General features: G+C 51.4%; 2 protein-coding genes across 4 annotated transcripts in view; one reads left to right on the forward strand and one right to left on the reverse strand.

The window, feature by feature from the left end:
* The first annotated feature begins 978 nt into the window (after positions 1-978).
* FICD (FIC domain protein adenylyltransferase) lies at positions 979-6,239 on the forward strand. Of its 2 annotated transcripts, none has more exons than XM_006045035.3 (3): positions 979-1,127; positions 2,493-2,851; positions 3,665-6,239. In XM_006045035.3, the coding sequence occupies exons 2-3, from the start codon at positions 2,551-2,553 to the stop codon at positions 4,738-4,740; spliced, it is 1,377 nt and encodes a 458-aa protein (XP_006045097.2). In that variant the 5' UTR covers positions 979-1,127; positions 2,493-2,550; the 3' UTR covers positions 4,741-6,239. The 2 variants fall into 2 exon arrangements, with proteins under 2 accessions (XP_006045097.2, XP_044785965.1); XM_044930030.1 differs by having other exon boundaries at positions 3,668-6,239.
* A 1,315-nt stretch (positions 6,240-7,554) lies between these two features.
* Positions 7,555-24,324, reverse strand: part of SART3 (spliceosome associated factor 3, U4/U6 recycling protein) — a 41,864-nt gene continuing 25,094 nt past the window's right edge. For both annotated transcript variants that reach the window (XM_025267449.2, XM_006045037.3), the window contains exons 7-19: positions 23,938-24,093; positions 23,117-23,255; positions 22,530-22,637; positions 21,755-21,832; positions 21,349-21,407; positions 20,330-20,439; positions 14,457-14,569; positions 13,460-13,536; positions 12,685-12,853; positions 10,701-11,155; positions 10,046-10,198; positions 9,127-9,317; positions 7,555-8,510 (exon numbers count right to left, since the gene is read on the reverse strand). In XM_025267449.2, coding sequence (XP_025123234.2) covers positions 8,333-8,510; positions 9,127-9,317; positions 10,046-10,198; positions 10,701-11,155; positions 12,685-12,853; positions 13,460-13,536; positions 14,457-14,569; positions 20,330-20,439; positions 21,349-21,407; positions 21,755-21,832; positions 22,530-22,637; positions 23,117-23,255; positions 23,938-24,093 — 1,986 coding nt within the window. In that variant the 3' untranslated portion in view covers positions 7,555-8,332. The remainder of the gene's footprint in view (positions 8,511-9,126; positions 9,318-10,045; positions 10,199-10,700; positions 11,156-12,684; positions 12,854-13,459; positions 13,537-14,456; positions 14,570-20,329; positions 20,440-21,348; positions 21,408-21,754; positions 21,833-22,529; positions 22,638-23,116; positions 23,256-23,937; positions 24,094-24,324) is intronic.

The following is a 24,324-nucleotide window of genomic DNA, read 5'->3' on the forward strand; positions in this document are numbered from 1 at the left end:
TCAACTGAAGGAAAAAAAAAAAAAAAACAAGACAGACACCATTACAACCTCAAAGTTGTTTTCTTCGGGCACATTACTGAGGACTATATGGCCCAATGCACAGTCTCTCAGCTCTGAAGATCTGTTCCAAACAGGTAAGGAAGGAGCTAGGATGAGTTTTTGCTGGGGCCGTGTGGAGGGGGTGGTGGGGGAGGGATGCAGTTGAACATCCAAACATGACCGTTAATCACAAAAACCGACACCTCAAGTTAATGACTTTAGTGCTCTCCTATATATGAGAAGGTGGAAGAATCTAGGCTCGTTGAAATTATTCTTTTGATTGCATCTGAACTGTCTGGGCCCCCTATCCTATTTTTCCCCATCCTGAATTCTCCTCAGGACACACCCTCTGGGCAGCCGGTTGATGGCTTCTGGGATGGCCATAGTCTGTTGTTTACAGGAATGGCAGCAACATTCTTTGTTTACTAAAATGGCAAGCAACATTCTTTGTCCACACCGGGAGGCAGGAGAACCAGGCTGGCTCTTCTCAAGAGTATGTAAATTTAAAACTTAGGAGGAAAAGAAGGTGACAGAGAGAAGCCGGCAGCCCTGGTAGCAGAGACCAGGCTGTGAATGCGGGCTGGGAAGTCAGACAGGTTTAAACCATCAGCCTCCTCATTCTACACCTAAGGAAACTGAGGTTCCCTCCTTCCCCGGGCCCTTTTTCATCCTCCCCTGGGCCTAAGGGAAAGGCAATCGGAACCTCGTTTCCCAGTCGCTACCCAGAAGGCCCCAAAACCTCCTAGGCGGGGGTTTTCCCCGTGCCCAGTAGTCCCGCTGGTCGCCCTGGCCCCGCCCTCCCTATTGCTTATTGGCCCTTTCGAGCACGAGACCGATACAGGAGTCAGCCAATGGGAGTGGCCCACGGCGCGTCTTTCCCGGGAAAGCGGAGGCCGACGCAGGAACCCGGAAGTGCGAGACGCCGACAAGTTGAGGAAGCCAATCGGCTGCGAAGAGGCTGGCGGGCCGACCAATGGCGAGTCGCCGAGGGCGGGGCTACGGGCCGGCGGCGGAGGTCCTGGGAGCCGGCCGCCGGCCAAGACTGCGAGCGCTGAGAAGGCGGCAACAGGGCCCCGCAGCGGCGCGAGGTGAGGAGGGGGTGGGCGGGGAAGGGAGCAGCGGGGCAGTGAACCCTGGGTGGGATTCGGAACGGGGCGGGTCCCCAGGATGACCTTAGTTCAGTGTCCTCTCAGGTCCTCAGTTTCCCTCTTCCTAGCTAATGAGCATTGAGATTTCGTGCCTGCCAGGAACGCACTTCCTCCCTGGCAAGCTGCAGCCCGGCCGGAGAGCCCCGACCACCTGGACGGAGCAGTGACCCGCACCCTCTTCTGTACCTCCCCATTAGAGTTTGTACTAAGCCTTTCAGATGTTCAGTATCGACCAGCCAGCCCCCCCCCCCCCGAAACGTCATCAGTTCTGGGTCTTGGTCTAGTACCAGGAGTAGGTGCTTGGGCCCTGGTTGTGTTAAGACCTAGGTACTCTAGACACAGATGCACTGGGGATTCGTTCCTGATGCCTGTTTACTTCTTGTGGGTGGTCTGGGTATTGACTTAATCAGTGTGTTAGTCTTCCTCAGCTGAAAAGGTAATGCCTGGGGCAGCTTACCTCCGTGGGATGATGAGGGCGGAGATAAGGCGCAGCTGGTACTCAGCTCAGTCCCCAGCACACCATAGTTGCCTAATAAATGCTTATTGTTAGCATGATGGTGCTTGCAGACTGGACTCCTCCGCTCCCACTGCCAGCCCCAAGCACCTGCTCATTGTCACAGAGGGCAGTCATGGTCTCAGACCCAGAACCTGAGTTCCTCTTAAGATACTCAGACTGCCCAAACTCTAGGCCAGATGCCTGCTGGACAGGCCAGAAAAGGAAGGCCAGAGCGGCAAACAGTATTGTGGGTAATGTCAGGGCCAGGGCAGGGGGAGGTGGTTGCCCAGGTGGCAATAAATCGGGCCCCCAAACAGTTGTACTCCTCAAACGAGTCTCAGAACTGCCCTAGTTGTTTTGGACGTGTCTTGTGTATCCAGAACACCCAGTGTCGGGTCTGAGGCCACAGAGATTTGTGCCTAAGTGGGGAGACTAGAGCCATGGGTTCCACACTCAGGTCCCAAGGCCACCACTTGCTGTCCAAGTGCCTCTGGGCAAGGGCCTTCACTTCCCTGAACCTGTCTCAGCTGCAGAGCCAGGCTCCTGCTTGAAGACCACAGGAGAGATTGTATGAGGCTGCCACCAGGGTTCAGCACGGGGTCTGGCACACAGCAAGTGTTTAGTAAGTGTTGAGCGGCAGCAGCGTTCCTTTTCAGTCGCACCACCCTGGACGTGGCACCCATCTTTGCCTTGCCCCCACCCCCGGTCATCAGTTAAGAGGCGTGGGGGTGAGGGGGTAGGTCTCTGAGACTCTGCTGAAGCCAAACCTGTGTCCTGAAGGTGTCGTTCCCCTGCTTCACCTCCTGCAGGTCCCGCTCTCCCCCAGGCCCCTGTGGATGTGTGCAAGGGGCCCGCCCCTGGGCCCAGATGACCCTCATGTCGATGGCTTCGGTGATGGCAGTGACTGAACCAAAGTGGGTCTCAGTCTGGGGCCGCTTCCTGTGGGCGATGCTGCTGAGCATGGTGCTGGGCTCCCTGCTGGCCCTGCTGCTGCCGCTGGGGACCGTGGAAGAGCACTGTCTGACTGTGCTCAAGGGCTTCTACCTGCTCAGGAGCAAGCTGGAGCGGGCACAGCCCGCTGTCACCAAGAGCACCAGGCCGTCCACGGAGCTCAGTCTCACCTCCAGGGGTGCGGCGCTGCTGGCGGTCAAGACCAAGGCCTCTCCAGGTAAGACTGGCCATTCAACCACTGTTGATCCCACAGGTGTTCAGCGGGCCTGCTATGTCCTGTGTGCAGGGCACATGGTTGCCCTGAGCTCCCAGCTAGACAAGGTGATAGGTGGCCAAGATTTGGGTGGTGCTATGGAGCACAGGGAGCCAAGGGAGCACGCCAGGAAGGCTCCCTGAAGGAGGGGACACCTTCAGAGATCTGAGGAAGATGGTATGAGAGGAGAGTGATCCAGGTGGAAAGGGTAGGAGGGCGCTGCACCCTTGAACTAAAAGCCAGCCAGTAGATGTGGCTGGCACTGAAGGTGGGAGGGCAGCAAAGGGCCAGGTGTAATGGAGGGTCTGGGTGAAAACCGTTAGGTCAAAAGGTCCAGGGATGAGAAAGCCCCCCAGGGCCTAGCAGCAGTGGGGAGCCCCTCACAGTCAGGGTCTAAAGGGGCCGGGTGGATGCAGGGAGAAGGGACCCGCACCTCCAGAAGTCACTAGAGTGGCCTCGAGCTGGAGCAGCTGTAGGGGAGGGCCTCCTGATGGGCACTGCGGCCGTCCAGGAACATGACTGCTCAGAGTGGGCCAGGGCACCCAGCTGATGCCCGCATGGTAGGGAGTGGCTCGGGGACTGAGTGGACAATGACCAGCCCAAGGCCCCACGGGGCTGCAGAGAACAAACCTGTCTGCACAGGCACACGGAAGGGCAGGTACAGCCTGGCTGGAGGGGGCCCTGAGGCTGTGGGGGAGACAGCCCAGGTGATGGCCCCCCTGAACGTCCTCTGCCTGCCCCCATCCTCCCTGACCCGGGCCTCTGGCTCTTTTCTAGCAGGCAAGTTGGAGGCCAAAGCAGCTCTGAACCAGGCCCTGGAGATGAAACGGCAGGGCAAGCGGCAGAAGGCCCACAAGCTCTTCCTGCACGCCCTCAAGATGGACCCGGGCTTTGTGGACGCGCTCAACGAGTTCGGCATCTTCTCGGAGGAGGACAAGGACATCATCCATGCGGACTACCTGTACACCCGCGCGCTGACCATCGCGCCCCACCATGAGAAGGCGCTGGTCAACCGCGACCGCACGCTGCCGCTGGTGGAGGAGATCGACCAGCGCTTCTTCAGCATCATCGACAGCAAAGTGAAGAAGGTCATGTCCATTCCCAAGGGCAACTCCGCGCTGCGCCGGGTGATGGAAGAGACATACTACCACCACATCTACCACACGGTGGCCATCGAGGGCAACACCCTCACGCTCTCAGAGATCAGGCACATCCTGGAGACGCGCTACGCGGTGCCGGGGAAGAGCCTGGAGGAGCAGAACGAGGTCATCGGCATGCACGCGGCCATGACATACGTGAACACGACGCTGCTGTCCCGCGTGGGCTCCGTCAGCATCGGCGACGTGTTGGAGATCCACCGGCGGGTGCTGGGCTACGTGGACCCCGTGGAGGCCGGCCGCTTCCGCACCACGCAGGTCCTGGTGGGCCACCACATTCCGCCCCACCCGCAGGAGGTGGAGAAGCAGATGCAGGAGTTTGTGCAGTGGCTCAACTCTGAGGACGCCATGAGCCTGCACCCGGTGGAGTTTGCGGCCCTGGCCCACTACAAGCTCGTCTACATCCACCCCTTCATTGACGGCAACGGCAGGACCTCGCGCCTGCTCATGAACCTCATCCTCATGCAGGCGGGCTACCCGCCCATCACCATCCGCAAGGAGCAGCGGTCCGAGTACTACCACGTGCTGGAGGTCGCCAACGAGGGCGATGTAAGGCCCTTCATCCGCTTCATCGCCAAGTGCACGGAGACCACCCTGGACACCCTGCTCTTCGCCACCACGGAGTACCCGGTGGCACTGCCAGAGGCCAGACCCAACCACTCTGGGTTCAAGGAGACGCTGCCGGTGAAGCCCTAACACTATAAATCCCTCCTTGGTGGCAAGGGATGTCCCAGTGGAGGGAAAAAAAACTCCACATTTCTAGAAACCTAGTCATCTCCTAGAGCAGGAGGAGATGGGTAAGAAACTGAAAACATTCTTTACCTCCAAATGTCTCTTTAAAGAAGAAAACTAAATTATTAAGCCTTGCCCCCAAGATACCTTATATCTGAGCCAAGTTATTTATTTTCCTTTGACCTGGCACACGTGTGGTGTTTGCTGGTGGCCCTGACCCCTGGGGTGGTCCCAGTGGCTTCGCGGGCATCCATGCTTGTGTGACCAGAACACAGGTTCTGGAGCAAAATTTGCACTAAGGTGAGGAGTGTGGGCTGAGCCCTGGAGGAGTAACTCCTTCCAGCACTTTTTGGAACCAGCTGAGAGGGTCTGTGCCTCCCTGAGACGTAAGCATGGCTGAGGAGGACCTGGTCGCAGTTGAGAAAGGATTGAAAGCTTGCTTTCTTACAGGCATTGGCTCCCCAACAGAGCTTAGTGTTGTGACTAATCTTACTGGTAGAGCAGATTTCTGAGACAGGAAGTGAGCATTCACCATGTCTCTAGGAACATGCTTTGAGCCACAGTTTCCAAACTGGTCCTAGAGGTGGCTGTTTCTCTAAGAAGAGGTGTGGCTAGCCTGGTAATGTTTCTCATATTTGCACCAATTCAGACCAGATGTTTTAGTCTAAAGGTTCTCTGGGTTTGTCACCCGACAGTTAAATCCTGCTGCAAATCAAGTGTTACGACACATCAAAGAAGACAGATGCCAAGTCAGTGCCAGACAAGAGTTTGTGATGAGTTAGGACACCGCTCTGTGGGAACCAAGAAACACCCTCAGCCACAGCCAGGATGCGTCCCTCTTGTCCACTTACCGGCCCCACGGCCCCTGTCCCCTCGGGGGAAGCAGCATAGATTGCCTTGGCGTGGCCTTATTTTTCTAGCAACTTGTAAAAAGATGAAATGTTACATGTAACACACCCACACTGTCGTTACGGAGGCAGAGTCTTTTCAGTCATTACCTGACACAGATGCCAACACAACTGCTGCCGTTCAGTCCAGAGGTTGGACACCATCGAGCCCCTTTTCTGGGGACCGAGCCAGTGATGTCCAACACTGGACTGTCAGCGTCTGAATGACGGTGAATGCCCACCGAGTGTTGTGTGAGGAGACAATTCAGATCCTGACGGTAATGAAGACCCTCTTCTGATGTAGTGTTTCTACAGTTATTTACTTGTGTAACAAGTGAAAAGATGTATGAAATGGCCCCAAATGAGTTATTCAAAACTTGATAAAGATATTTTTCTATTTGTATGCCATAAGATATTTCTTAAACCTTAACTCTTCTACCGTTTTGCTTTTTGTAGGCACACCAAGGAAGCCTGACTGAAGGGCTTGCCTTGTACTAGAGGGAGAAATTTGCACTTTAGCTATATTTGAAGGGTGTTATTTTAAGAAATTACTAATAAAGTATTTTGTTACATAAATGCCTAAGACCTTGCTACCTTCCTCGAGATGTTCCCATCTGTCCTAGGGATGAAGGAGGGACTCTTTAGCCCTGTATTGTTGAGAGAGAAAAACAAGAAAGACCCAAGATGGTAATGTCACAAGCGAGAGAGACAGAACTGGCTGGTATGCCAACGGGGATGAACCACTGACCTTGCACTAAGACTGAAATGACTGAAATGGTTTTTCATGTGTCTCTTCACCATCGGTTCCTCCTCACCGCCCCCGCCCCCGCCAAGCCAGGGACAACACAAACCCACTCCTATGTTCCTGAAAATCTATTTCTGGGACAGTCGACAGCCTGCACCTAAATGGGGTCCCGCTCAAGTCTGAAAGGCCCACCTCTAACAAGCTCTGTGTACACCTGAGGACGAAGTGAGGTCAGAGGACTGGAACAGCAGGAGGACACCACCGTTACCTAGCGCCCTGCGACCTGGACTGAGAGCGGAGGTTCACGGCCCCCTGGTCCCACCTGACCCGCAGCCTCTCACCCAAAGAACAGGCCTCCGCACAGAGTGGACGGCCAGCCACCCCCAGAGAACACAGGCTCTTCCGACAGCTTTAAAGCTGCTGCCTGAATTCAAAAACACCTAACAAGCGTTCTGTGCAAAAGATGAGGTACAGAGAACCTACAGATTAAAAGGGTTATTATGAAACAATAGGAAATTGGCAGTTTGTCTGGATGGCTGACATTAACACTACTCATGTTTCTAGAAATAACAATAAAACCATGGTTTTTAAGTCTGTAGAGACAGGTGCTCCAATAGTAGGGGCGCTGTGATGTATGGGGTCTCCCTGTGGGACCCAGGGGGTACAGGAGAGAGGTGGAGACGAAGACGGGCTGAGCAAGGCTGAAGCTCGATGACAGGCGTATGGGGTTTAGTTTACTATTCTGTCCACTTACCTGTTTCAAATGGTCCATTAAAAATGTTACACTAAAAAGTACAGTAAAGCCTGACTGATGCATAAAACCTTTAAAAACAGATAAATGAGCCAATTTTTCATCACCAAGGAAAGAATTCCAATATTTTCCCCCCAAGTGCCTTTATAAAGTCAGTTTTCCTACTGAACTGGCAACGTCACTTTCAAAGGAATAAATGCTGGATAAAAGATGAGGGGTAGAAAAGCTGTAGATGCTGAACTGCTGCAAACTGGAGGTCTCACAGCTGAAATGGTTTAAAGCAGAACCAGATCTGACTTACAAAAGGTCTATTTACACATCTATCAGGTAAAGCAAGGCACACCCATTTCAAAGTACATATTTGAACACACATCTGAGTACCTTTCTGCAAGACGTTTTAAAGAGAACTTGAGTTTAATAAACAAAGCTAAATGGAGAGAATTTAAGTTTGCACTTGACATGGTATTTAAACAAAACCAAAGGGCTGAAACTCAGTATTTAGACAAAGAACACAGTTCACTAGTCACTAGGCAAAGAAAATGGGCCACAGCAGATGGCACGCAAAGTTCCTACACAAAACAAATGTCACAAATATTTTGCTTTGAGGCAAACAAAACAATGGGTTGACAAGTCATTTACAAATACATAATATAAAAACGCACAGCCCCCGTGAACAAAACTCCATCAGATGTTTTTTAAGTGACGTCCCCTCCCCACCCCTTTACTAAAATAGGCCATTCTGGTGAATTACTAGCATCTGCCATTTTGTCTTTTAAAAATTAAAAGAGTGACGGGCACATGTGCTGTGCAGGGTGTACAGAAGTGTCTTATAAAAAGGGACCAGAGTTGGCCAAAAATACTTAGACAAGTGGGTCTCAGAACAGTGTGTTCGAGTTTCACTTCTGTTTCTCAGCTCTTTCAAGACACACAGGTATCTCAGAAAACTACACCCTGCACCCAGCCTGTGGAGTGGTGGTTTTCGTCCTTTTGCCCTCAATATGAGGGAGCACTCACAACCTCTTTCCCTGGACACCCTTTTCCAGTCCTGCCTAAACCAGAGGAAGCGCGTGGCCGCGCCCTGCACCTGGCCCTGCATGGCCAGGGCCCTGCTGGGCACCAGGCGTCTTCCCGGCCAGCGTGAAGTAAGGCATTTCCCTTCTCGCACCGTCCCACTCACTTTCTCAGAAGCAACTTGGCGAAGTCGGCATTGGACATCTTGGGAGCCTCAGTGGTGGCCGGGGTGGCGCCTGCCGGCGGGGTGGCGGGACCATTCTCAGCCTGGGCGGTGGCGGCACTGGGGCGCTGCAGGGCACGAGGCAGCAGAGAGAGCTGGGTCCTCCCCTTCCCCCGCCTGGAAGAGCAAACACTGCATGGACCTCCCAAAGCAACAACTGGTGGCGTGAGCCAGGACCACCCCAACACAAGAGGTGAAAGGTGACAAACAAGGCTGAGACGAGCCCTGAGCTCCCCGACCCTGGTTATCAGGTGACAGTGACTTTAACAAACTCCGCCTTTTCCACAACTGTTTAGCCAGGGCCACGCCTGTGCAACACCATCACACATAGGGTGGACAGAACGGCTGTGACTGTACAGACCTCACCAGACAACCTTGTGACCTCGCTGCCTCGTGCCCATGGGCTGAGGACACAGCTCTGCTGGGGTTACAGTTGGCGAACACCCAGCTGTCAGGTTTGGGACTCACACACGTGGATCCACCTGCCAAAGGGGACTTCAGAGTGACCACCATCTTTTAAAAACCTTTTAACACTTAAATAAACCACTGGTGTAAACCAGTGTAGATGAGGGAGGGCCCACTTCTGGGCTGGCCCTAGGCATGGACTTGCTGGGGAACCCCTGCCCCGGGACAGAGCAGGCAGGCCTGACCCTCCGTCTAACTCACTGCCCTAGAGGGAAACAAGGTCACCGTGGTGCCACCACAAGGCCGCACCAGTGCACACGACACTTACGCCCCGTAGACCTGCCGCGGCAGCAGGGCACTCCCTGGGGCCTTCCTCGCCTCAGGCTTCTCCGGAACCTTCCTCTGCGGCGGGTTGCTGATAGCCACTTTGATGACGTTCTCTCTGATGGTCATACCGTCCATCTTCAGGACGGCCTGCGATGCCTGCGATTCGTTCTCGTACTCCACATAGGCCAGGCCCTGAGGATGAGGAAGGCCTGGCCAGGTCAGCGCTGCAAGCCAGGACGCGGCTCCCCACTCAGGCCCCCGGACCGGTTCAGAGAGCCCCTCCCTTGGGTTTCCCTGCCCCACCGCCACCTCCCTTGGCCTATAGATTCCTTCCCTGACCCAGTCTCCCCTATTTCTGCAACTGACTGTAACTTCAGACAACTCTTCAAGTTCTATGCACCATGTGCCAGAGATGGGCCAGCATAAACCCAGTAATGCCTATATATTCGTCAGCTCTCAATTAACCTGGACAAACATGAAGGGGCCTCTCTTAAACCAAACTCTTCTTAAACAACTACTCAAAACGTGGTCAAGGATTTCACAGGAGGCTGAGGAACCAGAGGGGGAGAACACAATAAGGGGGACACCAGGGCAGGGATTCGAGGAGATGCCGGAGGCCTCGTGAAGAGGGGTCCGGGCGGGAGGGAGGAGACTGCAAAGGGAGGCACTGCACCCCAAGGCCCCACAGCCTGGGGCCACACTGGAGCCCCTGCTAATTCGTGGTAACGTTTCTTGCAACGCCTTTTTCTTTTCAATGTAGTTATCTACATACAAGTTAACCTGACTCCAAATGGAAAGAGCCTAGTTCACCTATCCTTCTGTTAACTTCTTGTCTGTTTCTTAGCAGACAAACCAGAAACCACTCTAGAACCAAGTAATCTGAACAGAGGCTCCCCCGGGCTCCAGGCTCAGACACCGACCTTGGGTTTCCCAGCCCGGTTGGTGACCAGCCGGATGTCTTTCACGGCGCCGTGGGCCTTGCAGATCTCCTCGAGTTCCTCTTTGGTGCAGGAGAAGGGCAGGCCCGACACGAACAGCTTGTGTTTCTCCAGGGCAGTGCTGTACCTGAACACCTATGGAGGAGGGAGAGGACTCACCCCGGGCCCAGCCCAGCTCCCCACACCACAGGGTCAAGCCTCATCCACAGGCTGGGCCAGAGCTGGCTCTGGGTGCAAAGAACTGCTCACTCGCCCTGCGCAAGTCCCTCACTTCTCAAAGCCTTCACTTCCTCCTCTGGAAAACAGCCAGAATAAAGGCCACCATTCTCCGAGTCTGGGTGAGGGTCGAAAGGTAACACACCAGGCGCTGGGCGCAGCCCCGTCACTCCTAACCACCCCACGGCGAGAAGCTGTTACACGGTGCCTACTGCTACCATCACTCGTCAACACCAGCAGCTCAGTGACCAGCCCCGCGTAGAGACCTCAGCGGACCAGCTCTGAACGGACCCAGTTAATTCAGGCATTTCACTCCAAACAAACGTTCCACTTAGATCCTAAAGACGGAAGGCTGCAGCAAAGGGCATTTAGTCTGTCCCCCTGCAACCTATGGAAAGGCGGGCTTACCCCCCAAACCAACCTTGAAGTCAGGGTTTTTGCTCTTGTCCACACAGGGGGAGACGAACATGGGCCGGCCCTCGACACTCTGCCGGTCCAGCTGGAGCGCCTGCAGGGCCGCCGCCTCCTCTCTGAACTCCACGTAGCAGTAGCCGCGGAAGTCGCCGCGGTTACTGAAGATGGGGCGCACCTCGACCACGTCCCCGCAGGCCTCAAAGAGCGGCCGGAGCGTGGCGGCCGGCTCCCCCAGCCCGTAGGGCAGGTTGCTGACGAAGACGGTGACGCCGTCCTTGCTGCTGTCGTGCGGCACCTTGGGCATGTCCCTCCGCCGGGTGCCCACCCGCACCTCCTTCAGCTCCGAGGGGGGCTCCGTGGCCGCGGGGGCGCTGCTCCCGGAAAGGTCAGCTTCGGAGCCCAGCTCCACTTCCCCGGCAGGAGGAACGCTATTCTCCACCCTCCTGCGCTTGGAGGGCTGCTCTGCGGATCATCAGGGAAAAGGATGGTTAGGTAACGGTCTCCTGGCACTGAGCTGAGCTAGGGCACACCAAGCAGGGAGACAGCTCTCCCCACCAGACGCCTGGACCCATGCGGACGCCAGGGTGCACGCCCCCAACCCTCTGGCAGGTCTCTCCCGACCCTCCCAGCACATCCCACTCCTTGCCAGGCCCTAGTGACATCCGGGGGAGGGGACAACTCAGGTGCAAGTGACATCCTAAATGCTCATCGTCCATGCTCAACCATACAAGAGATAGAGGTTGGGGGGTCTCCACACTGTCCCGGCAAATCCCTAGGACCCCTCCCGGAAAGCCCAGGGCAGAGAGGGGGATGGAGCCCAGGGGCCACATGTAAACAAGCACCTCAGTGACCCGGAAGTGCATATTTCCTGGGCCGCCCTAGAAGTGGTAGAGAGAGCTAGCTCCTCCCCACATTCATGACTGTCCCATGTCTTTCCACAGAGCTTCACAACACCACTCTACTCCAATCAACCACGCTGTGCTCTGCGGGCCCAGCCCCCTCTCCCCCTCTCCCTGGACACTCGCTCACCCTCCCCTGATGCCCAGGTGCAGTGCCACTGCCCCACAGGGGCGCCACCTCACCGTTTTGGGCAGCCCGCTGGCCCCCAGTGCTTTCCCCAGCCTCCACCATGACTCTCACCCACAGCTCCCCGAGTCCCCATGACACGTCACTGAGGTCACAGGTCCCCTGTGCCTTCCCCTGCTACACCAGGACCTCCAAAGGGCAGTGAGCTACCCATGATCATTTCTGAAGGCCCCAAGAAATGAACAATGACTCCATCACTTTTGACTCCGGCTGATAGCTCTGCACTTGGAAAATGCTGAGCCTCCTTTAGCATCTCGACACCACTCTTTACCTTGACTGAGTTTGCTGAAATAAATCTGACCCACACCTGCCCACACGTGAAATGGCAGGGGTGACAGAAACACAGTCCGGAAAATTCTACAACTCAAACCACGAGGGGGGAGTCAAGTGGGGGGGGGGAGGGTACAGTATAGGTGCAGGGCAGGGCTGCAGCCAGGTGCCAGGGCCTGGGGGTACAGAAACATCCACAACTGGTGAGGTGGGGAGGGAAAGTCCGCAGCGGGGGAGAAGGCAGGCGCCGCTCAGGAAGGGGACAGCGGGGGACGGCATGCCGGCAGGGGTGGCAGTGACAGGGAAGGCGGCGGGCACTTTGCGTGTGTTACTTGCTCTACTGTGTCCCACTCTGTGCCACCCCATGGACTGTAGCCTGCCAGGCTCCTCTGTCCACAGGGTTCTCCAGGCAAGATATTGGAGTAGGTTGCCATTTCCTTCCCCAGGGATCTTCCCGACCCAGGGACCCAACCAGCACCTCCCGCACTGACGGGAATTCTTTACGGTCTGAGCCACCAGGGAAGCCCTCCGGGACCTTATCCTCAAACGGTTCCAGAAAGAAGTTCTCTGTGCTGTTTGGCACCCTGTCTGGAAGTCTAGGATGTTCCAGGTATGAAAGTCCTGCCAGATGTTACCTTCCTCATCGTCGCCCCACTCCTTTTCATCGTCCTCGTCGGCTCTGTGCTTGTCCGCCCCTCTGGTCTTTTTCTTCTTCTTCAATGCTTTCTTCTCGGCCCGGGCCCTCTTCCGTTGCTCCACCTTTTCTTCCTCTTGCTGGGCAAGAGCTGCTTCCTTCTCTGCTGCCTGGAAGGTCGGGACACGACGCGTCACTGGATGTGGCCGTTACACGAAGTCCACAGACTTATGACGGGAGAGGTGAGCACACCAGGAGGTCAGCCACCCCCAGGAGACCAGGAAGGGTGGGCTGGGGGGGTGCTAAGTCCCACCTTTTCAGGCCCTTAAGGAGCTGCATCTCAAGTCTATATTATGTCTCCCAAGATCCCCAGGAATGGCTCACCAGTAAAAAGGAAAACATCTATAAAATGGGCCCTGAGTCATCTGGGGGTGCTCACGTGCCAACCACTAGGCTACGTCAGTCAGGCTCCTTTATTATCTTCTTCGTCTATTTCAGTAATTTTTAAGTACTCCACTACCTAAAGGATTTACTATTGGGGCTAACATTTTAAGCCAATCTAAAAAAAAACATAGTCTTAAACACTGATCTCATAGTTAACACACTGAATAAAATACACTTCTTAGAGGATGACCCCAAAGGTTTTAACAAGGACCATTCATACCAAACACAGTCAGAATCACTATAAGAATTTTAAATCCACTATACTCCAATAAGAAATTAAAAAAAAAAAAGCTTTCCGAGGTTCAAAGACTTGAAACAAAGAGCATCATTACCTTAATTCTCTGCTCGTTGACTCGAGCTAGTCGCGTTTCGGTTTTCTGAACAGCTATATCCCAGTCTTCTAAAGTACCTTGAAAGGAAGGAGAAGCAAAGTTTCACTTCTCTGGATTTTGAAGGATATAAAAACATAGAATTGTCTTAATTTCCCCACACCTCTGGAAGAGAGCTCTTCATCAACAGTAACAACTGGAGAATCGGTTTTCCATTTTAAGATTTCATTTGTATAGGTTTCAAGTTTCAGAACTCAAATAGTTCTTCCAGGTGTGTTTAGATCACCTCTTCTCTTTTAGAAAAGAGACTTGAAAACCAGACTAGATTCTATTACAAGCTCTCTGTGGCAAAGATTATTGAAAACATTCTAATGCAAAAGGTACAAAACATTTGTACTAAGATCAAAAGATTTTAAGAGCTGCTCAATCTGATAAATGCTGAGGTGTTTTTCTTACTGATGCTGCTGTTTAGGTGTCTATTTCCAGTTCTAAGGGACTCTTAGTACCCAAAATCCAGACTAATGCCTGTGAAAACTGTATACGGAGGCTCTGAAATTCACCAGGGAGGCACACGTGATCAGAGAGCAGTCTTGCCGTGGGCCTCACCGCGCTCTGCTGGAACACAGGCTCTGCTGATCCAAGGGAGCCCTTGGCAACATCCAGAGACGGCTCTGCTCGTCTGGACTGGGGGTGGGAAGAGCGCTCCTGGTACCCAGCGAGAAGAGCGGGCCCAGCGAAGCTGCACACAGCAGCAGCGCCCCCGAGCCCCGAGAGGCCTGCGCCAGAGCCCCGCCACGGGTCCCTCTGCATGTGCAGTGTGAGAAGGGCGGCAGGACTCCCCTCTCACTGGCGAGCACCGCATGATGCTCTCATTGCAGAGGCCCCGGGGGGGGGGGGGGGGGGGGGGGCCGTAAACACATGTGTCCTTACGCCTACAGCCCTGCGACCACACTGGCCTCAGGGACAAACCCCGAGCCCGAGGCAGTGCCGAGGTCCCCACCTTCTGTCCTCTCCATGGTGAGCAACACCTCACAGACGTGCTCCGGGTAGTCACTGGTGCACTGGACGGCCCGGTGCAGAGCCTTCCTGCAGTGCTGCGTGTCCCCGTGGGCCCTGGGGCAGAAAACACAGAGTTGGGGCCACAGGGACCCAGCAGAAGACACGGGGGGGGGGGGTGGGGGCACCTTCACACAGCTACCACCACAGCAGCAAAGCCTAGCGTCACCTTCAGCGCCGCGGAGACACTGCGCTCTTCGTGCCAATGGTTTTACTGCGCCCCCCTCGTCACCAGTGAAGGCTTCCTTCTAAACCGCTCTTTCCCTCAGAAGCCAGCCACAGCCAGGCCTTCTGCTTTTGCGTGTGCGAGGTGTGTGCAAGGACCCAAGAGCTGGGCGACAGGGGCAAGTCCCCAGAGAGATTCTAGGATGTCACCCCCTTGAGGGGAAAGCCACCAACACAGCGACTAGCAGGTTTCGTGCCCAGGGTCACACAAGTCTTCCCACACTGACATGAAATGAGATGCTGCTCAACACAATAGTTACAAACCAATATTCTGTTCATCCCAACCATTATAAGACACTATATTCTCCTGTTTAAAAAGTTTTTATAAACATACATAAACATTGTAAATACACATTAGGACACTAAGAAAAAATTTAGGGCAACAGTTCTCCAAGTATGATCCATGGACGGCTAAGGGTCTCCAAGACCCTTCCAGGAGGTCTGCAAAGTCAAAACTACTTTCATTTGTACACCGACATACTTATTGGACTTCTTCACTGTGCTGACATTTGGACTGAGGATGCCACAGCTACCGCGGCCCTTGGCACAAATCAAGACAGTGCCATCTTGGTGATATTCTGCGTGACAAACAGAAAGCACACATCAAGCACCTCTTCATACTCAAGTGCAGGGCTTGGAGCAAAGAAATCTCAGGTTACTGTCTGAGCTGCAAGCTGGACTGCTCCCTTTGTTTTTCATGGACCATCATTTTCACTTGAGAGAACAGCTGAGTGACAAAAACCACAGTGACTCAGACGTGCGCGTGTGGCAGACGCTTTCAAACATTAATGAAGTGAGGCTGTCACTTCCAGAAAAACCACTTAAGAGTTTTTGTTGACTGATAAAACTGGGGCTTTCAAGTGAAAATCAGAACTTGGAAAACCTGTATCTGCCACTGTGAGTCTAACAGCCTCCTACTTTAAAGCCCTTTCTGTGAAGATCAGTGCAGATACGAACAAATGGGATAATGAGATGCGTCGGTATTTAGAAGACCTGCAGTATTTGATGGCTCAGCATGTCCCACACACAACGCATGTCACAGAATCCTGCGTGGGTAAAGAGGTCTGCTCAGTGCAAGACACACCAGTGGGTGTTAACAGAACAGTCTCATAGTCGCCAATGAAAACGTCGCCACAGAGAGGGTGCAGAACCAGACAGGGGAATCCAGCTGTCTGCTACTAAGCCAGATCAGAGAATTTGTAAAAAGTATAAAGCCAGGCCACTTTCTCACTATGTTACTTTGGAGTCTGGAAAGCAGTCCTTTCTTATAAAAATACGTTATTTTTGTTAAATGTCTTCACAGTGAATTTTAAATGAATAGGTTTTTTTTTAATTTTTCAGTTTCATTTTCTAATATGGTAAATGTTAATAAATATACCTCACATAAACAAAAGCTCTTGAGGTGGACCTGAGACCAAAACATTTGAGAACCACTGATCTAGTGGAATATTCAACAAGCTTTAACTGTGCTCATCTCTGGGGAAGGATTTTAAGAAACTTTCTATCTCACATTCTGTAAATGTTCTATTTTAACTTGAGCACATATTATTTTTCTAAATCAGGGAGGGGCAAAATATTCAAAACAGAAAAAAAATAAGTTTAGTGACATGCAATACCCAAGATACCCCTTCATGGATCCCCTGCCTTCTTGTGGCAAAGGGCTTGTGTAACTCAGTGAAGCTACAAGCCATGACATGCAGGACCACCCAAGACAGGGGGATCATAGTGGGGAGTTCTGACAAAGCGTGATGCACTGGAGGAGGGAGCTGCAAACCACCCCAGGATACCTGCCACGAGAACCCCATGAACGGCGTAAAAGGGAAAAAGACACGACACGGAAAGATGAGCCCCCCAGCTCGGAAGGGGTCCAACATGCTACTGGGGAAGAGTGAAGGACAGCTACTAACAGCTCCGGAAAGAATGAAGCGGCCGGGCCAAAGCAGAAACGGCGCTCAGCTGTGGACGTGTCTGGTGATGCTGTAAAGAACAATACTGCGTGAACCTGGAATGTTAGGTCCGTGCATCAAGGTAAATTGGACGTGGTCAAGCAGGAGATGGCAAGAGTAAACATCGACATCTTAGGAATCAGTGAACTAAAATGAATGGAAAGGAGTGAATTTAACTCAGATGACCATTATATCTACTACTGTGGGCAAGAATACATAGAAGAAATGGAGTAGCTCTCACAATCAAAAAGCGTTTGAAATCCCATACTTGGATGCAACCTTAAAAGCGACAGATCTCTGTCTGTTTCTAAGGCAAACCATTCAACATCACAGTAATCCAAGTCTATGTCTGAACCACCAATACCAAGGAAGCTGAAGATGATCAGTTCTATGAAGACCTAGAAGATGTCCTAGAACTAACACCAAAAAAAGATGACCTATTCGGCATATGGGATTGGAATGCAAAAAGTAGGAAGTCAAGAGATACCTGGAGTAATAGGCAAGTTTGGCCTTGGAGTACAAAATGAAGCAGGGCAAAGATTAACAGAAATCCACCAAGAAAATGCATTGGTCATAGCAAACACCCTTTTTCAGCAACACAAGAAATGACTTTACACACGGACATCACCAAATGGTCAATACCAAAATGAGACTGATTACATTCTTTGTAGCCAAAGATGTAAAAGCTGTATATAGTCAGCAAAGACAAGTCCTAGAGCTGACTCAGATCATCAGTTCCTCAGAGAAAAACTCAAACTTAAACTAAAGAAAGCGGGGGAGACCACTAGGCCAGTGAGGTATGACTTAAATCAAATCCCCTATGAACCTCTTGAGCTTCCCTGGTAGCTCAGGTGGTAAAGAATCCACCTGTAATGCTGGATACCTGGGTTCGATCCCTGGTTTGGAAAGATCCCCTGGAGGAGGGCATGGTAACCCACTCCAGTATTCTTGCCTGGAAAACGCCCATGGACAGAGGAGCCTAGAGGGCTGCAGTCCACGGGGGGTCACAAAGAGTTGGACACAACTAAGCAACTGAACAATAAAACACAAACGAATATACAGTGGAGGTGATGAACAGAGTTGAGGAATCAGATCTAGCAAGCAGACTGCCTGAAGAACGATGGACAGGGGCCCACGATACTGTACAGAGGCAGCGGACAAGACCATCCCAAAGAAAAGAAAGGCAAGAAGGCAAAGTGGTTGTCTGAGGAGGCTTTACAAGTAGCCAAGGAAAGGAGAGAAGCGAAAAGCAAGGGAGAAAGGGAAATATACACCCAACTAAATGCAGAGCTTCAGGGAATAGCAAGGAGACACAAGAAGGCCTTCCTGAGAGAACAATGCAAAGAAAAAGAGGAAAACAGAAAGGGTAAGACCAGAGATCTCTTCAAGAAAATTGGAAATATCAAAAGACCATTTCATCCAAAGATGGACACAATGAAGGACAGAAATGGTGAAGACCTAATAGAAGTAGAAGTGATGAAGAAGAGATGGAAAGAATACACAGAAGAACTGTACAAAAAAGATCTTAATGACCCAGATAACCACAATGGTACAGTCTCTCACGTAGAGCCAGACATTCTGGAGTGTGAAGCAAAGTGCGCCTTGGGAAGTACTGCTGTCAATAAAGCTAGAGGAGGTGATGGAATTCCAGAAGAGCTATTTAGAATCCTAAGAGATGATTCTATTAGCTGCACTCAATATATCAGCAAATTTGGAATACCCAGCTGGCCTCAGGACTGGAAAAGGTCAACCCTCATCTCAATTCCCAACAGAGCAGTACTAAAGAATGTTCAAACCGGACAATTGTACTCACTTCCCATGCTAGTAAGGTTACACTCAAAATCCTCCAAGCTACGCCTCAGCATTATGTGAACTGAAAACTTTCAGATGTTCAAGCTGGGTTTAGAAAAGGCAGAGGAACCAGAGATCAAATTGTCAACATTGACAAGATCATAGAGAAAGCAAGGGAATTCCAGAAAAACATCTACCTCTTGTTTCACTGATTATGCTAAAGCCTTTGACTTGTGGATCATAAAAAACTATGGAAAACTCTTAAAGAGATGGGAATACCAAACCATCTTACCTGTCTCCTGAGAAACCTGTATACAAGTCAAGAAGAAAGAGTTAGAATTTAGAACCCTCTATGGAACAACTGACTGGTTCAGGACTGAGACAGGAGTACAGGACAGTTTACTGTCACCCTGTTTATCTAACTTATACATAGAGCACATCATGGTAAGCGCCAGCCCAGACCGACTTACAAGCTGGAAGCAAGACTGCTGGGAGAAATATCAACAACCTCAGCTGCAGATGATACCATTCTAATGGCAGAAAGTGAAGAGGAAGAACTAAAGATCCTTTTGATAAGGGTGAAGAAGGAGAGTGAAAAGGCCGACTTGAAACTCAATTATTCAAAAAAACTAAGGTCATGGCATCTGGTCCCAACACTTCATGGCAAACAGAGGGGGGAAATGGGAAGCAGTGACAGATTTCCTCTTCTTGGGCTCTAAAAGAAAATCACTGCAGACGGTGACTACAGCCATGAAATTAGAAGCAGCAGCTTCTTGGCAGGAAAGGTATGACAACCCTTACAAAGCAAACACATCACTTTGCCAAAAAATTAAAAATAGTCAAGACTATGGTCTTTTCATAGTCATGTATGGATGTAAGAGCTGGACAATAAAGAAGACAGAGCACTGAAAAATTGATGCTTTTGAACTGTGGTGCTGGAGAAGACTCTTGAGAGACCCTTGGAAAGCAAAGAGATCAAACCAGTCAATCTTAAAGGATATCAACACTGAATTCTTTTTGGAAGGACTGATGCTGAAGCTGAAGCTCCAATACTTTTAGAGTACCTGATGCAAACAGCTGACTCATTGGAAAAGCCCCTGATGCTGGAAAAGACTGAAAGCAGAAGGAGAAGGGGGCAACAGAGAATGAGATGGTTAGATGGCATCACGGATTCAATGGACATGAACTTGGACAAACTGCGGGAGGTGGTCATGGACAGGGAAGCCTGGCATGCTAAAGTCCATGGGGTCTCAAAGAGTGGGACAACTGAACACTTGGCAACTGAACACCACCACCATCCAAGATATACTGAATTAAAAAGCTGATCATATTCTTTATATCTTCCCTCATGTTATAAATATCATTTAAAATAATTTTAGAGATTTAGAATATGTATACTGTAATTACATCACCATTTCTTAAAAATTTAAGCACAGGAAAGTCTCAAAGAACATACCCAAACCATTAGCAAACAGTGTTTTATGTGGGTCTGTCACTGCAGAAAATTTGGGGGTTTTTTTCTCTTTGCTTTTCAGTATTTTTAACTATTATAGACAAAGCAAACATGAAAAAAAAATACAGCTCCCCAAGAAGTCAAATAAAATATTCATGTCCCCAAATCAAAACAAACCAAAATAAGTGGCAAGTAACACATGGCCATAAGAAGAGCCCAGGCACGGAATATCATGTGTGGTTCTCTAGAGCCCTGACCAATAAGCCGAGGCACTAGAGAGACAGGACCATAAAGGGAGCAGCGCCCCATGAGCAGCAGTCTGAGCTGTATGGGCGGGGTTGGGGCACCAGCGCTGAGGCCGGTCACACCTGACAAGCGCCTCCCCTCACCCCGGGCCGTTACCTCTCCAGGTTGTAATACTCGAGCCACATGTTGGCGAACTTGGCGTTCCCTCTGGTCATGATGCTGTCCCAGAGCTCTCTCGCTTTCTGCATGTTGTTGCAGAGTCGAGCCTGAACGCATGAACAGACCGAGTTAGGAAAGGACTCGGGCCTGACGACGTCAACACCCGTTACAAAACACACTTCAGACACTGTGCTGAAAACCTCCCACCCCAAATCCGTGCTACTCAGCTGCTCAGACACTGCCAGGCGCCCCGCCCGCCCCCCAGGGTAACAGCCTGGCCCAGGGACCTGGCCTTTCTGCAGCGTCAAGCCTCAGGCTGTCTGCCCACGTTCACCTCGAGAAACACACGAGTGAGCACACAGGCACGGAGGACAGTGCTGGCCAGGCATCTGATTTTATTTTTATCAAGCCTTAACTCTAAGTGTTTCATCCGAAGGCCAAGGCAGGGACAGAGAGACCACCAGGAGCCAACGCTGCCCTTAACCTCTGCGTCTCGGCTGCTGCATCCTTAACATGGTTTCAGCACAACCATCCCATCCACCAACAACCCGACACCGGACTCCCCTCAGAGAAGAGGACACAGGGGCAGAGTCCACGTCTGACTCACCGTGGGGTCCACGATCCAGCAATAATATTCAACTCATCGTATCCGCTAACTATCTGTCTTCCACATTAGTGTCAAGTCTTTCTAGCACAGGGACAGGGTCTATCTCATCCCCAGCCCACAGTGAAAGGCCTGGCAAACTGCTCATGCCTAGAACACGCTCATCACTGGGCCCCGGAGCAGGAGAGAAGTAACACACGAGTGAGCACCTGGAACGCAGACACCTGCTGCGCAACCTGGCTGGGAGCCTGGATGCCCCCAGATACCAACAAACACGTGTCGAGCAAGGTAAACAACGCAGAGCCCTGCAGAGCCTAGGTGGTCATCTGGGACCCCGACTCAGCTTCAGCCACGCATTGGACAAAGGTCCCGCAAAGGTGGGTGAAACTGACAGGTCTGTGAAAATATTTACCTCGATCCGAGCCCAGTTCTGCATGATGAGGCAGCTCGGATCTCCACTTTCACTGAAACCTTGAAGAAGAGTAGTAGACAAAATTAGAAAGTAACCGAGGGACTTCTCCCTGCTGGTCCAGTGGTTATGAATCCACCTTGCAACACAGCGGACATGGGTTCGATCCCTGGATGCGGAACTAAGATCCCACATGCTTCAGGGCATCTAAGCCCGAGGTCCACAACCAGAGTCTGTTGTGGACTCAACATGTCACACAACACAACATGTTACAACTAAGATCCAACACAGGCAAATGAATGAACATTAAAAGCAAAGAGAATAGTGGAGAGGCAAACCGCTTTGGTATGAAAAGGCCCCATGACCAAAAGAGGAAGCACAGACGGGCGGGGCAGGAGGATGCACTTACGCTCTTCCACCTCCTGCTTCAGGTACTCCAGGGCACGGGCGAACGCGGATCGCAGCTCCTCCAGTTCTTTACTCGAGTCTGTGAGAAAGCGCAGGGCAGGTTCGACTCTCGGACACCACATACCACGTCTTCTAAGTGCTCTCCAATCCCACACTGACACCCCCTGGGCTCACGCCGGAGACGCCGAATATAACACTGCCCGTTCCTGCCCTGATCACACACGGGGGGTGGGGGGTAGGGGGGGCGGGCAGACCCAGGACAGAGCACGTCACAGACGGTGCAAAGACAAAGGGGCCAGAGGGCCACGTGGGGCCAGAGCGGAAGGGTCTTCCACGAGCCGGCAGAAGAGCCAAAATCCACCTGCATGCGTAATAAGCACCAGTGGGGCGGAGGGTGGGAGCACGGCGGGGCTCTGGTTGCTCTTTATTATTTTTTTTTTTTCAGGAGGGGGGAAGGCAAGGGAGCCCATGAGGTGGAGGTTCAATGACTTAAAGGGAACACAGCTGTCCCACGTAAAGAACTATTCAGGGCGCACAGAAGGGAGAAATGAGGCTGAAGAGGTTGGCAGGGGCCAGCGTAAAAGGTAGGGACCGTTCCTCTCTCCCTTTAGCGTCTGCGGCGTGACTCCCTACAGACTGAAACGGCTACAACGTCCACCAGTGGCCGCTCTGCACCACTTGCCCCGTCGTGAGGTATCTGGGCCACTGCCTCATCCCACCAAAAGACAAGCGAAGAAACAGCTCAGTTCTGATAGGAAACACAGGAACTTTAATACCTTGTTTGAAGTCAACCCTTCTCCTCAGGTAATCAAGGTATGCCTGCCAGATCTCTACATAGTCAGTGGCCTGAATGAAGCCAGCGCTGAGGGCTTTCTCAAAGGTCACTAGAGTTGAAGAAAAAGCCAGGATTTATTGTCAATTCAAAAAGAAGCTAATATAAAATTATCGAGATCATTATAAAAACCTCTTATAAAATACTATATGGCTAACAGTAATAATGGGATGCAACCAAGTAAAATGAGCTAGAGAAACATTCAGAGGAAAGGCTACCACAGCAGCGCACAAACGGTGCTCTGTAGAAAGGGCAAGTCCCACAGGGGGCCCTGCATGAAAGTGCTCCAGGTCAAATGGGCTTGAGAAAATCCGACGACTCCCAGGAAAATCATGACTAGTAAAACATTAAAAGGTTTTAAGAAGTCAAAAATACAACTAGTTTATCTCTCACTTAGAGCCCTTTTTGTCACTAACACCAAATATTCCCAAATAAACCCCCGGGGAAGGCTGATTTAATGACTCTTTCACAGCCCAGCGTTCCTGACTTGGGACAAAAAGCTTAGGGTCTTCCCACAAAAACAATCCGCACCTGAAATCACTCGGTGTTCAACTCCATGTCTCTCCAGGGCCAGGAGGTACCGACTCCACAGGGCAACCGTCCACGGGCAGTTTCGAACAGCTCGACTGTGCGCAGACAAAACCAAGTCCTTTACTTTCAGCTGCCGGTCCTATGATAAAGAACGCCAGGGTCAGCAGAGGAAGTTTCATTCAGACGTCACCATTCAGAGACACTCTCAGGAAAACCAACCAACAAAAGAAATTTCCTTAACATGACTGGTGTCTTCAACAAAGAAACCGCCAGGGGTTCGAGGGGAGAACAGAGGTAGAGAAAAACCTACAGATCAAAGAGCTTTAAGAGACATCAACCAGTCCTAACGTATGGACTTAGTTGAGATCCCGAGTCAAACCTCTTAATACACATGTACTGAAACAGTTACCATCAAAATGGGATCTCTAGATTTGCTTCAGAATAACATGGAAGGGGGGAATAGGTAAGGAAACAGATAAGACTAGTTAAGATTACAGATCAAATTAGACTAGTGCCATTAGTTAAGTGTTGAAGATGGGTGATGCGTACTTGTCATTTCATTGTACTAATCTGTCTATATGTATTTAATTTTTCCATAATAACACATTAAAAGAAAAATTGTTATAAAGTCCTCGATAGTAAGACTATGCCAACTTTTTTTCACAGTTAGTGATGAGTATAAAATAAAACACGAGAACACATCCTTAGTGAATCCAGCAGAGAGGGGCAGCACGCCGCCAACTCCTGGCACTCGTTCTGATTTTAAGTAGAACCTAAATCGGTAAAAGTAAAGTGAGATTAGAACAGGTAGGTTATCTTACTAGGTACTGACTGTAACGGATCCATAAGTCTGGAACAAGGCAGTTCTCAACCAGGGCGCGCTCAAAGATCAACTGAATGCGGGCGGGGTCGCCAATTTTCATCTCAAAATCGATGTACGCTTGATACTCGGCCAGCCTGGGCGCTTCAGCTTGCAGCTGGGGCAAATGAGAATGGCAGTGAAGTTGCAATGGGCTACGTGACACTGTCAGAGAGCACACACACGTCCACAGTAAACCATGGCGAGAATGGCCACAGCAAGGTAAGGATCACCAATCCCCACTCTCGGAACCTCTGCACATCAGATCTACAAGTCTGACGGACAGAATTTGAGTCCAAAGTGCCACCTCGTGGCAAGAGTTACAGAGGCTCCATAATTCCTTTTCTAA

The sequence above is a fragment of the Bubalus bubalis genome, chromosome 17, assembly GCF_019923935.1.
Source record: "Bubalus bubalis isolate 160015118507 breed Murrah chromosome 17, NDDB_SH_1, whole genome shotgun sequence".
Taxonomy (NCBI): Eukaryota; Metazoa; Chordata; class Mammalia; order Artiodactyla; family Bovidae; genus Bubalus; species Bubalus bubalis.